We start from the raw sequence: 14,757 nt of genomic DNA, 5'->3' as shown, positions 1-14,757 counted from the left end.
CCCTGTAGCAGTAATAATTTAGAGGCATTAAATATAAAGCAGAGATCGTAACAGAAGCTTGAAATTGAGGTCTGCAGAGGTGAAAATGTATACTCTCATGATGTGCCTGTCCTGAAATCAAAAATGGCCACTACTAATTTTATTACAGCCTTCATCAAGTATAATTGGAGGGTTGACAGACCATCATGTATTGTAATGTAAGGTCATCATTTCATGGGTGGGAAAAATTAAGGCTCAGAGAAATTGTGCTTGTCAGATGTCTTACAGAGAATTACAGTATATTATATAACACAGGAATCTTAGAGGTATTTAAATCTAAATACTTTAAAAAAATGTTTTTGTGGCTTTTGTTAGTTTTTTAGATAGCACAGTTACTTAGGTCAGTGACTTTCAAATGTTTCTGACGTATCCTTGGATGTATTTCATGCCTTATGGGGACTGGCCAGTCTTTCCTACTTTAATAGGAATTTTACACATTACAGGTATAGGGATTTTCCATGAAATTTTGTTTAAAAAGAGATTCTGCTGCTCAGAAATTGAATTTGAAGTTTAAAATTGAGGGACACGTGGGGGTGGTTCAGTCATTAAGCATCTGCCTCTGGCCCAGGTTATGATCCCAGAGCCCAGGGATTGAGTCAGAAAGCCTGCTTTTCACTCTCCCACTCCCCCTACTTGTGTTCTCTCTCTCACTTTGTCTCACACCATCAAATAGCTTAATAATCTAAAAAAAAAAAGCTATAAAAAAATAAAGTTTAAAATTGAGAAATCGAGACAAAGATAAAGTAAAAATTTTTTCTGCCTTTTTGAAGTGATTGAGTAGGAATATTAGTTGTCAAAAATTCTCTGTTGATTTTATGTTGCCCTAAAAGGTTCTAGTTTTTAGCTGAAGTGCAGTTTTTACTAACTGTTCAAAGACCCTTATTGTTTCTCTAAACTATTCTGTTTAAGGGCTGGTCTAAAATCGGTTACTTGGATACATACAAGCCTGAACTTTCAAACTGTTGGAAGTCTCTTTGCTAGTACATATGTAAAAGAGCCGTGGGAGTATGGAGAAGCAGAATAAGTATAAGAAAGAAAGAAACCACAGAATTTTCTCAACCAGACCCTAGAATGTAAGTTTCATAATAAGGGCAGGCATATTTTGTTCAGTGCTAGGTCCTCAGCATCTAGAACAGTGTCCCTCCGTTGTGTTGAATGAGTAATCAGTCCACCCAAAGTAAAACACTAAATAAGTCTGTTATAAAACTAACCTGGGTTTGAAAAATTAACCATTGTTAGTGGGAAATGTGTTACTTTTAACACGTAAGGTGCTGGAGAGTGTCTTGGGTTTGTTGAGTTGCTTTTCTAATAATGACAGCAGTAGGGGTGCCTGGGTGGCTCAGGGTTAAAGCCTCTGCCTTTGGCTCAGATCATGATCCCAGGAGTCTGGGATGGAGCCCCACAATCTGGCTCTCTGCTCAGCAGGGAGCCTGCTTCCTCCTCTCTCTCTGCCTGCTTCTCTGCCTACTCGTGATCTCTGTCTGTCAAATAAATTAATAAAATCTTAAAAAAAATAATGACAGCACTAGTTCCACATGAAGATGTGAAAGAATTAGTCTTTAGATACTTTCAACTCAGAATTTCTTCCCCCAAAATGGCTTGTTTCGGGCTAATTTGTTTTTTGTTTTTTAAGATTTTATTGATTTATTTGAGAGGGAGAGAGAGAGAATGAGAGGAGAGATATTAGTGGGAGAAGCAGACTTCCTGCTGAGCAGGGAGCCAGATGTGGAACTCCATCCCAGGACTCCAGGATCATGACCTGAGCCGAAGCCAGTCGCTTAACCAACTGAGCCACCCAGGGCCCCTATTTTTGTATTTTTTAGCAGTTCTTAGCATCAGTCCAGATAACTGGCTTCATTTTTTTTATTCCTTTTCAATTTACATGACAAGTAAATTTCCAGAGCCCCCCCAATTTGTAAAAATGCCAGTTTTTTTTTTTTTTTTTTTTTTTTTTTTTTAGTGTAACAGTATTCATTGAAAAATGCCAGTTTTAATGCACCCTAAGTTTTACCAGTTTTGGCTTTTTCTTTTTTTTTTTTTTTTTTTAAGATTTTATTGTTTTATTTGTCAAAGGGAGAGAATGTGTAAAAGCAAGGGAGCCCCAGGATGAGGGAGAAGCAGACTCTCCGCTGAGAGTCTATTCTAGGACCCTGAGATCTGACCTGAGGCAAAGGCAGACTCCCAACTCACCGATGCCACCCAAGTGTCCCTAGTTTTGACTTTCGAAGTATATTTTATGTCCTTTTATTAAGCAGATTTTGTAATTTGTGTTTTATTCTTCAGTTACAAAAATGCATTCCTTTAATAAGCATTTCTAGAGATTAATTAAACCCAAACACCTTTGGTGTCTAGGAAGTCAGAGGCACAGAAAAAGCTTCCCAGTGAGTAATTAAACTTTGCTGCTAAACGTTAAAAACCAAGCCCTCAACATTGTTGATAGCATTGTTGGCAAATTGGCACACAAATACCCTGAACTGTTCAACTTAGGGTGCATATGCCCTTGGGAAACTTTTTTCTGCCCTACCAAATAATCTTGTAGTCATTCATTTTATATACTTCAGGCTTATGGAAGTGATATTTTTAAAGGTTTTTTTTTTTTTTTTTAAGATTTTCTTTGTCAGAGAGAGGGTACGTGCTTAGGGTGCACACAAGCAGGGAGAGTGGCAGAGGGAGAAGCAAGCTCCCTGCTGAACAAGAAGCCTGCCAGACTCAGCACCCTGGGATCACGACCTGAGCCAAAGGCAGAACGCTTGATGATTGAGCCACCCAGGCACCCCGAATCTTTAACTTCTGTAATAGAAAGTTTTGACTATAAGTAGAAGTAGAATTGTATAATGAACTTGATGTACCCATACACCAGCTTCAGTAAATCTTGGCCACAAAGCTACCTTATTTATAATCACTTAACCTCCTTGTTTGGTATTTTGAAGCAAATTTTAACTCTTGGATCTGATAGATGAATCTGGAAACAAAATAAAATAGTAAAGACCAATTACTCCCAGGCAAAGTAGAATAAGTTCTGGAAGTCATTGTTATATAAGGCAGATTGTTTTTCATAGTTTGATACTTCATTAACATATTTTGGTGTCATATTTGTTTTTCTGTACAGTGATTCTCAATAAATGCTCATTACCTGAGAACCTCAGATCGTCCTCTGAGTATTCCCAGAACTCTTCAGAACTGTTTTAGAGATGCATACAGTTTTATAAACTGTGTTTTAACAAGGCTGAAGAAACTAGTATGTCTCTGAGGCTATTCAGTGAAAAAGAGAGAGTGGAGTAGTTAAAAATGCATCATTTGGAGGATGTAAACAAGGAACACAGAGCAAGCACATGATAATAAACGAAACCTTAAAACAAATATTTTTTGTTACTGTACTCAAGCAGAGTCCCAGATTCTCTATCACTGGATATATATATATATATATTTTTTTTTTTTTTTAATATTTTATTTATTTATTTGACAGAAATCACAAGTAGGCAGAGAGGCAGGCAGAGAGAAAGGGGGAAGCAGGCTCCCTGCTGAGCAGAGAGCTGGATGTGGGGATCCATCCTAGGACCATGGGATCATGACCTGAGCCGAAGGCAGAAGCTTTAACCCACTGAGTCACCCAGGCGCCCCTGGATATATTTTTTAAACTGATGAATTTTACCTTGATGTACAGGTGGCAAGACAGATGACTTACTGAAATACTTTTTAGTTTGATGATTCTCACTCATTAAGGAAACTTTTATTTTGACCCATATACAGTAAAACATTGTGAATGTTTATTGTCCCATAGACATTACTAGTCTGTAAGATCAAAAAATATAGGCATTTATATTAATGTATTTGGATAATGTAATTTGTAAAATTTCCACATTTTAGTTTTCATGTTTTTTTTTCCTTTTATGGTATTTATTGTAGTGTTTGGAATAATGAAATTTAAGTAATAACGAAATTAAGAAATAGAAAAAGAAGATGAGGAAGGTAGGCTGAATGGAGAAAGTAAAGAGAATTCACAGTAAAAGTTAACAAAGAATTTCTTTTCAAAAAGTGATTTGTTTGAGGTGCCTGGGTGACTCAGTGGGTTAAGTGGCTGCCTTTGGCTCAGGTCATGATCCCAGGGTCCTGGGATCATCAGGCTCCCTACTCTGCAGAGAGCCTGCTTCCTCTCCCCCTGCCTGACCCCTCTCCCTCTGCCTGCCTCTCTGCCTACTTGTGCTGTCTGTCTCTGTCAAATAAATAAAATCATTTTTTTAAAAAAAGGTGATTTAGTTTTTCATCTCTTTGGGAGTGGAACTGATGGTTGAAGTCAGCATTCATTGACTCATTCACTCATTCATTCATTCACTTCACAAGTACTTAGGACCAACTGTGTGCTGTGTTGGGGACACAGAAGTGAACACGGGTTTTTCCTTTAAGTGGTGGGAGCTAGCATTCTGCTGTCAGAGACAAACAACAAAATAATGTGATTTTAGGTCATGATTTAAGTTTCTAGGACCAAAAAAAGCATGATTAGGTAACTTAGGTAACACCTGAAAGGTGTTAGGTAACACCTGAAAAGGTGGTCCAGGGTGGTTAGACAAAACTGTTCTGATGAAGTGACATTTGAAACTTAAGCCAGTCACTTCTGAGCAAGAATGAACTTATATGTTGCTTCCTTACAAAACATTTGGTGTTTTCCTACTTATTGTACATATGGCCCCAAATCCAAAATCCTTAGCCCATTCTGTCTCTTCCTTGAATGAATAAATCCTTGAAAAATTCCTGTTTTTTACCAGACTGATTTATTCATTGTTATCTCAATGTTTTCCTTCCCTAGCATGATTGTCCCTAGCATGATTGTTGTTTTAGGTTACCTCTTTTTCTCTTGCTGAAGTAACTTTTTTCTTTTTTACACATTTAAATCCTGTCTGGCTTGCTATATGTGATTGTGTGAGCCTATATAGCCTTTTAGCCTCTGAACCCCAGTGTAGCGCCTGCTCTCCATCCTACTGAATAGGCATTCGTTACTTTTACTTTTTCTTGTTTATATATGTGTTCTCTCTCCTCACTTAGCATTGTCTTTCTAGGGCAAGGACTTTTTTTTTTTTTTTTTAGATTTTATGTATTTGAGAGCATGCAATGGAGAGAGCACAAACTGGGTGGAGGGGGAGAGGGAGAGAGAGAGAGAGAGAGAAGCATACTCCCCACTGAGCAGGGAACCCAATGCTGGGCCTGATCCCAGGACCTTTGAAAGACCAAGCCAGGGGCGCCTGGGTGGCTCAGTGGGTTAAAGCCTCTGCCTTCAGCTCAGGTCATGATCCCAGGGTCCTGGGAGCCCCACGTCGGGCTCTCTGCTCCGCAGGGAGCCTGCTTCCTCCCCTCTCTCTCTCTGCCTGCCTCTCTGCCTACTTGTGATTTCTCTCTCTGTGTCAAATAAATAAAATCTTAAAAAAAAAAAAAGACCAAGCCAAAGGCAGATGCTTAACCAACTGAGCCACCAAGGTGCCCCAGGGACTTTTGTTTTAATGTTATCTAGATATCTTTGCCTTATCTTGGTTTGGGATGAATAAGAAAATATCTCATGCTGGGCGCCTGGGTAGCTCAGTGGGTTAAGGCCTCTGCCTTCCCGCTTAGGTCCTGATCCCAGGGTCCTGAATTGGGCTCTCTGCTCGGCAGGGAGCCTGCTTCCTCCTCTCTTCCTGCTTCTCTGCCTACTTGTGATCTCTGTTTTGTCAAATAAATAAGTAAAATCTTAAAAAAAAAAAAAGAAAAGAAAATACCTCATGCTATGTTCTTCAAAAACAATATTAAAAGCTAGAAGAAGAGCTTTATTGTTCTTTATCCACTCAGGGGAAAATGGACTTGGAAGTGGAACATATAAATGGGAATGAGCAGTTAATAAATGGGAAGTGGCAAAAAGCAGGAACTAATCTCTTCATGCCCAGTGTGCCGGTTTTCCTCTTCATCCATCATTTGTGTTGGACTTGTTCATTTGAATGCCAGGATTGGAATTAGGAAAGAAATACCATAATTTCTACTTTAAGACAATGTGGCGGAACTTGAATGCGTACTCAGGTTTTATTATTTCAAGGCTTTTTCCATATTATATTGGGCTTTCTCTTGTTATTGAGCCCCAGGCTTGAATCAAACATTAGAGATTTTACAAATAGGAGGAAAGTTAATGATGGCAATAAGTGAGAATTAAAGTGTGGGTGACTTGTGATTTAGAAAATAGCATTGGCATTGGAGGGCATGTGGAAGGAGTCGCGTGGTCAGCCAGGGCTTTGTATTTCCCATGCTCTGTCCTGCTGTCATGTCATTGTTTCACTTTTTCTCCCAACTGGTGTGCATTCTTTTTAGTACTTCACTAATATTCACTATCCTTCGATTACTTGCTATTTTTGTACTGTGTCTAAATTATTGTTGTATTTTGATGTCTTTCAACCTTTTCTTGAGACTCTTAAAATAGTGTAAGAAAACAATAAAACAGCATATGGGAAGAATGACTCTTTTAAACAAACTAAGCAGTATAAATAAATAAATAAAAGAATTAGGGGCTCTCTGCTCAGCAGGGAGCCTGCTTCCCCTCTCTCTCTGCCTCTCTCTCTGCCTACTTGTGATCTGTCAAATAAATAAATAAAATCTTAAAAAAAAAAAAAAATTAAAACCAGGTTAGAGAACAGTGAAACTGTTGCTTTAATGAAAGTGGTTTTTAGAAAGTTAAAATTATGAAGCAGTAGAGTATGTTTTTTGTTTTTTGTTTTTTTGTTTTTGTGGGGTTTGTTTTTAAATCGTAAATATGATAATAGGAATTTATACTGTTCCTCTCAAGTATTCTTCCTCATCTTCACCCTCATTAAATTTCCCTCTGGCAGTACACTGTGATCTTACAGGTGGTACTGTTCTTTAAAAATACTTTTCTATTCTTTCTTTCTGTCTGTCTGTCTTTCTTAGGTTCTGTTTATTTGGGTGACTGGGTGGCTCACTTGGTTAAATGTCTGCCTTCAGCTTGGTCATGATCTCAGGACCCTGGGATGGAACCTTACATGGTACGGGCGTGGGGGGGGTGGTCTTTGCTCAGCAGGGAGTCGTCTTCTCCCTCTCCCCGACTCTCTGCCTATTTGTGATCTCTCTCTAGGACAAATAAATAAAATCTTTTAGAAAAATACCTTAAAGTATTTCCATTGTTAATAAATTGACTTAGGAAAGTCAGATTTGGGGTTCCTGTATAATTTGTTAAAGAGGGGCTCCTAGAAGAATACTCGAGCTGTAACTCTATAGAGAAATATGTAAAACTGTCTGCTTGGAAAACTTAATTGGATAAAGCAAGCCTTTACTGAATGTAATATTATATGTACATATATCTATATATTATATCTATATATAGGATTATATCTACATATATGCCATACTGGACACTGGTGCTTAGATTTCCTGTTGTTACATCACCTTCAGCATGTCCAGAACAAAACATTTCCTTTATAGACCAACTCTTCCATTTGATTTAGTCATTTCTCTTGGTGGTGTCATTGTTTGCTCATGCTTGAAGTACTCCCGATCTTTTTCCCTCTGCACTTCATTTCCAGTTAGTTAATGGGTAGGCAGTAGCTCCATTTAATTAGTTGATTGAGAGGATATTGAACTATATTAAGGACTGGATTTAAATTTTTACTCTGCTCCTGGGGCTGCCTGGGTGGCGCAGTGGGTTAAGCCTCTGCCTTTAGCTCAGGTCATGATCTCAGGGTCCTGGGATCCAGTCCCACATCGGGCTGTCTGCTAGGCGGGGAGCCTGCTTCCTCCTCTCTCTCTCTACTTGTGATCTCTCTCTGTCAAACAAATAAAATTAAAAAAAAATTTTTTTTAAATAATTTTTACTCTGCTCCTGCCTGCTTATAATCTTAGACTTGTGATCTTATGACTTCTCTGAGCCTTGACTTCCTTGTTGTAGAAAGGTGGTGGAATTAATGATTTCAGAGATCTTCCCATCTTTAAAATGCTTTCATTATTCTGTAGCACTCTCTTTTACCTCCACCTGCTTTCTTTTTCTTTTTTTTTTTTTTCTGATTTGACCCTATGACTTTATTTCTGGCTTGTCCTAGTAGCCTGTTCTGCCCTTGACCTCTTTCTTCTTGTCAGTCCATCCAGTAATATGGTGTTAATGCTTCTAAAATATAGATTTCATCGTATAGATTTCTGCCCAAATAGTCAAGCATTCTTCTTTGCCTTTAGAGAAAATTCTGCATATTGATACATGTTCAAAATCTTTAACAATCTGGTCAGAATCTGTAATTTGATTGGTGCAGCAGTCCTGAAATATTTGAGAAAAGAGAAGTTCAGAGAAATTAAATGAATTTCTCAGAGTTAAATGGATAATAAGATGTTAAGGGAGGTCTTCTGAGTTGCTAAGTACCCAATCTGTCCTTACTTTATTATTTAGACAATAAAGTTTTCAAGTAAAAGTGGAAAAAGCATAAAACATGAATATTTTCCATTATATATCATCCCCCATCCCAGACATAAAGCCTGTCAACAATTTAATTTACTTTTCTACTCCCCTTTCTGTGTGTGTGTGTGTGTGTGTGCATGTGCAAGTTTTAACAAAGGGTATTATGTTTGATTTTTTTTTTTCACTTGTCTTGGAGAAGTTTCCAAATCAGTGGTTGTTATTATTATTACAAAATAATATTTTGTAATATGGCTGTTTCCTAATTTATTTATTCAGTGACTATTATTGTGTTAACAGTTTTTGGTTTTGGTGCACAGTCTGGCAAAATCTTTGCATGTGCATCTGTATTATGTATTTGCAACTGTTAGTTTAATGTCTCCATTTTTTTCATTGAGAATATAAACTCCTTGATAGCAGGGATTATCTTCTTACCCTGTTTTATAATTCCCTTTAGGATCTAGCTCATTGATCTGAGTAAATATAACAAAGCAAGAATATTTGCAATTTTTGAAGTAGTTATAATGCCCAGTTTCTATCACTGCTTTATTCATTAACATACTACTGCCAGTAGTTTATAACTGGCAGTACACTCAAATGTGTAGGTCAAGCTTTTGATTTGGTGTACTCTAATACTTTACTTGTTGATTTTGATTTATAATTTCTGCATGCCGCTGTTCCGTTACTTAAGTTTTTTTCCTCCAAAATCAAGTGGCTTTATTGATATTTTTTTTGAGTGTAAGAATAATACGACCAATATCAGACCAGCTTCACAGCAGTGTCTGCATGAATCTGAAAATCTGTACCTGAAAAAAATGGCATTTTATTATGTTTTTCTTAACTCTCTATTTTCTCCGGTTAGTATCAAGATGATAATTTCTAACGGCTAAATAATGCGTTGTATGACTATTCCATGATTCAGTTAAAATCCTATGCTCTAAAACATCATTGTTAAAGTTTTGTCCATTTACCTTTGTGTACTGTACTTCATTGTTTCTTCAGGTTCTTAGAAGTAGAATTCCTTAGTTAAATCATCACATTTATTTAGTGGTGATGGGTTGTATAAACCTGGTCTTTTATGTAGGAGGGAAAAAAATAAGAGAAACTATTTTCCTTATGAAGCTTAAAGTCCAGTTTGAGGAGATAATGTTCATTTTTGAAATTTCAAAAGAACACTTAGAAAAGCACTTAACAGAATCAACTTTGTTAAACAGTAAAATGTAATACAAAATGCTAAGAGACTTTAAGAGAAGTTTTCAGAATTAGACGACTTCACAAGGGAAATATATTTAGGATGGAGAAGACAAAAATGCAGAACTGAATTTTTCCAATTAAAAATAAACATTTTTGGGGCACCTGGGTGGCTCAGTGGGTTAACGCCTCTGCCTTCAGTTCAAGTCATGGTCCCAGGGTCCTGGAATCGAGTCCTGAATCAGGCTCTCTGCTCTGCGGGGAGCCTGCTTCCTCCTCTCTCTCTGCCTGCCTCTCTGCCTACTTTTGATCTCTGTCAAATAAATAAATAAATAAGTAAATAATCTTTTAAAAAAATAAACATTTTTGGGGTTCCTGGGTGGCTCAGTGGGTTAAGCCTCTGCCTTCAGTTCAGGTCATGATCTCAGGGTCCTGGGATCGAGCCCCGCATCCGGCTCTCTGCTGAATGGGGAGTCTGCTTCCTGCCCCCCACCTGCCTCTCTGCCTACTTGTGATGTCTCTCTCTCTCTCTGTCAAATAAATAATATCTTAAAAATAAATAAATAAACATTTTCCTCATTTACAATCTAAGAATTTAGATGTCTTTTAATTAAAATGCCATAAATAAACTTGTAGGAAGAATGTAATTATGAAGTAAATTACTTATTAAAAATTTTTTTTTATGATTTTTAATTTATTTATCAGAGAGAGAGAGATGGGGAGAGAGCAAGCACAGGCAGACAGAATGGCAGGCAGAAGGAGAAGCAGGCTCCCTGCCGAGCAAGGAGCCCGATGTGGGACTCGATCCCAGGACGCTGGGATCACGACCTGAGCCGAAGGCAGCTGCTTAACCAACTGAGCCACCCAGGCGTCCCGTCCCGTAAATTACTTATTAAATTTAAAAATTCAAAAACTCTCCCTGTGACTTTCATTAGAAATAGAGCCATTATAAGTTAAATAGACAAACATTGTATTATGTTCTGTTTGAAGCTCATTTATTTTACAAGAGAAGCAGCAGCAAGTATCTATGCACTGAGTGTTCAAAGCACTACTTAACCGTCAGTGATAAAAGTCAGGATTGATTAGGCTTTTGAGGATTGGTCCATAATTGGTCATAGTGTGGTTCTATCATGGTTCCCTTTGTGGTGGCTTTTTAATTAGATGACCGCAGTCTTGAAGAGCCTTAACACGGACACACTTACCCTTCCCTCACTTTTTACATTGGCAGGTAGTTGTGTTTACTTTGGCTTTCTTGTTCTTTATTTTATTTTATTCTTTTTTTAAAGATTTTTAAAATTTTTTTTAAAGATTCCATTTATTTATTTGACAGACAGAGATCACAAGTAGGCAGAGAAGCAGGCAGAGCAAGAGGAGGAAGCAGTTCCCCGCTGAGCAGAGAGCCCCATGTGGGGCTCGATCCCAGGACCCTGGGATCATGACCTGAGCCGAAGGCTCAGGCTTTAACCCACTGAGCCACCCAGGCTCCCCATTGTTCTTTATTTTAAATATTCCCTGTGTTTATGACAGTGCCAGAGTATGTGTTTAGTCGCGGTGGTATGGACAGAGAGGAAAATAGATGGATGACCAGTATTTAGAATTCTGAACATTTGTATATACGTACTGTCCTGCTAAATCCCCAGTGAATAAGCACTGAGGCTATTCCAGGCCAAAAGAAAAAAAAATTATAGCTAGGCCCTTCCTCCTAGGATTTTGGTGCCCTGCAAATCTACTTTTGTAAGCTAGTCTAGACTGGACTGCTGCAGAGCTCATGGCCCAGGGTAGTGTCAAGTCCATGGAGGAGAGTAGCATAAAATACTTAGGAAGGAAAGAAGTCCCAGCAAGATTGATAATCCATGGAGAAGTGAAGAAGACCTTCCCCTCCAGAACTCAGATCAGTTTTGTACTCAGTTGGATCTTGACCACACTTGCTTGTTAACCTCAGGGCCCAGTATGCCACATGTCGTTTGGCCTCTTTTACCAGTTTGAGTCTTTCAGCAAATACGTCTTAAACATCTTGTATACCAGGCAAACTACGTATAGATAAAACAAACAAAAAAAAAACACTTTGGTCTTTGTGGAGCTCACATTCTGGTGAGATAGTAAAACTTTCCCCCTTGTGAAAATTCCCCTCCAAGGCATATATCCACCCTCCCCCTCTAAATTTCATCCTCTTACCAAAACTCCACCCTTAACAATAGTGGTATAATTGTGAGTTGTGTCCTTTTTGGTGTTCATTTTGTTCTTGACCCAAAGAGTTGAATTTTTCCCTTTGGTTGGTTGTATGATGGAAGTTTAATGGTAAAGCAGAGGAAAAGCCTAGAATTCCTGCCAGTATGGGTGGGCAACAGTAATGTTTAGGTCAAACAGACAAGATTTATATATTCCTTTTAGAGTTTTGTTGTTGTTCTTGTTTTAAGGTTTTGTTTATTTATTTGACAGAGACACAGAAAGAGAAGGAACACAAGCAGGGGGAGTGGGAGAGGGAGAAGCAGGCTTCCCGCTGAGCAGGGAGCCTGATGATGGGGCTTGATCTTAGAGGACCCTGGGATCATGACCTGAGCTGAAGGCAGGCACTTAATGATTGAGCCACTCAGATGCGCCCCTCCTTTTAGTTATTTTATTATTATTTTTTTAAATTTATTTTTATTTTTTTTTAAAGATTTTCTTTCTTTATTTTGACAGAGATCACAAGTAGGCAGAGAGGCAGGCAGAAAGAGAGGAGGAAGCAGTCTCCCTGCTGAGCAGAGAGTGTGATGCAGGGTTTGATCCCAGGACCCTGGGATCATGACCTGAGCCAAAGGCAGAGGCTTTAACCTACTCAGCCACCCAGGTGCCCTCCTTTTAGGTTTTTATTGAGAACAGATTGGAAATCTAGTTAAGCAGGGGATAAAGATAAGGTAGTTAACTGGAGGAAAGGCAGTTAGACAACTGCTTTGGGTATCTATGTGCAGAACAGAAGTCATATCTTGTGTTAAACAGAAGGGGCGTTAGACCTAGAAATCAGTGTAAGCAGATTTCCCAGTAAGTATCTGGAATAAGTGTCTTTCTGGGCTTCGGTTCCTTTGTCTGTAGATTAGGAATAAAACTGGATCAGTGAGTGGTTCCTAACACTGTACATTAAAAACACCTGGGAGGCTTTTACAGCTCTGTCTTTGGAGGGTAGGCTTGGATCTATTTCCAGAAGCTTGCATCAATATTATTACCCTGGGTCTAGGTTAAAAACCACTGTATTGGATCAATGGCATTCCCAACTGGCATCATAACATTTTAGGAAATGAGTGTAGCTTCCCATTACCAACTCTAACTATAGAAATACATGTGTAGAGGGAGTTGTTGGAGAGAGTATTAGATACCAGTGAAGAGACACACTTGCTGGGGCTACTGGTTGGCTTCTGTTGGTAGAGTATGTAACTCTTGGTCATGAGGTCATGAGTTTAAACCCCACTTGGGGCATGGAGCCTACTTACACACACACACACACACACACACACACACAGGCTGGTAGCAAAGATGGTAACAATGTATTTTGCAACTCTTTCATTACTATCTTATTTTCCTGCATATTTTAGGAGCATTACATTTTAACTTCTTAAAAATGTTGCTTAATAAGCAGTTTTGAATTTCCACACATCAATAGCAAGTTTCACTTGCTGCTTAATGTCACTGGAAGACTTATTTAATCCATAGACTTATGAGAGGAAGGAGTGGGGCCTGGAGGAATCTCAGCATACTCAGCAACAGTGATACATGAGAGCCATTAGAGGGATGATAACTTAATACTGGGGAATATTCCTTACTATTCCCAGAGGATAACTTTGAAGACATTGTCTATATTCCCACATTCATTCTTTTATGTGATTAGTAACCCAGGTAGTAGAGTTTAACAGAAAAACTTTTTTTTTTTTTTAATTTTTTTTAAGATAATCATAAAATGTCAGAGTTGGAAAGAGGAAGCTACTTTAGCAGTTCAGTTCTCTGCTCAGTGTCTTAGAAAAATGGTTGTCTAAACTGTACTGGGATCTTCCAGTTATCTGGGAATTCACTAACTCTTCAGGAAGTGTATTCTGTCTTTGGAAAGCTTTGATCATTAGAAAGTGGGTGGGGGTTTTTTGTTTATGTTTTTAATTTGAGAGAAAGTTAAAATCTGACTTTGAAGTCCCTTGGAACAATATTAAGATCTGTTTCTGCTTCATGTTGAAAGTTCTTTAGTTAAAAAAGAAAGAAAGAAAGAAAGAAAGAAAGAAGAGTTCTTTAGTTGTTTGAGGTCTAGGTTCACATTTTGATTTTTCTTGGCTAATTGCATCTGTCCTCCGGCTTTTTTTGTATAGCTTGGTTTTGAAATACTTGGTCTAACTTATTTATATCCCTTTGAAATGTGTAGCACACAGAATGTATCTTTTGGAAGAGAGGTGTTTGCCAGCCTTCAGCAAGAGATTCTTACTTTGTTCATACTATGTCCTGTAAGTTAATTTATCTCAATCATGCCACATTATAACTCTTATTCTTGACTAGTATGTTTTCAAATTTGTCTTAATTTTCTGCTCATAGCTATTTGTAAATTTGTCTTCTTAGATATGACTTCATATTTTTGAGAAATTTTATCTGATCTGTCAATTCTTTTGAATCTTAAAATTTTTTTTGAAGTTTATTTTTAAGTAATACCTACATAACTTGGGTCTCAAACTCACAACCCTGAAATCAAGAGTCACATGCTCTTCCAACTCAGCTAACCAGGTGCCCCAATTCTTTTGAATCTTAATCCAGTGAATTCACTTTTTTTTTTTAAGCTTGGGATATTGTACAAAATAGATTTTCATATCTTTTGTTGTATCTAGGTTGTTGGCCAAAAAGTTAAGACAGAGTCATTTCTAGGTACTTATATAACAAAGCTTAAGGCCCAGACCTATGTGCCAGTGATTGTCCTATTCTGTTTTTTGCTGCTAGAAACATCCCTCTGCTTGACACTGGCTTTTTTTTTTTTTTTTTTTTTTTTAAAGAGTAAATCTTCTGTAAAACCTCAAGGATTCTTTTCTTAGCTTTTCCCAAGGTTAGTTTGCTTCCTCACACATCTTAAATCCAGTTTAAATGTATCCTCTTCAGAAAGACCTCCTCTGACC

The 14,757-nt window shown here is 37.9% G+C and overlaps 1 protein-coding gene across 19 annotated transcripts in view; it reads left to right on the top strand.

The window, feature by feature from the left end:
- Positions 1 to 14,757, top strand: part of LOC309845665 (putative RNA-binding protein Luc7-like 2) — a 61,482-nt gene that overhangs the window by 20,453 nt on the left and 26,272 nt on the right. For 10 of the 19 annotated variants that reach the window (XM_082693946.1, XM_082693944.1, XM_082693934.1 and 7 more), the window contains one exon: positions 14,022 to 14,100. The exons of the other annotated variants lie outside the window; for them this stretch is intronic. In XM_082693946.1, the coding sequence (XP_082550072.1) occupies positions 14,022 to 14,100 (79 nt within the window). The remainder of the gene's footprint in view (positions 1 to 14,021; positions 14,101 to 14,757) is intronic. 19 annotated transcript variants of the gene reach the window in all.

The sequence above is a fragment of the Mustela nivalis genome (genome assembly GCF_964662115.1).
Source record: "Mustela nivalis genome assembly, chromosome: 12".
Lineage (NCBI taxonomy): Eukaryota > Metazoa > Chordata > Mammalia > Carnivora > Mustelidae > Mustela > Mustela nivalis.
Note: the sequence above shows the minus strand (reverse complement) of the source record. Positions and strands in the feature narration are given on the sequence as shown.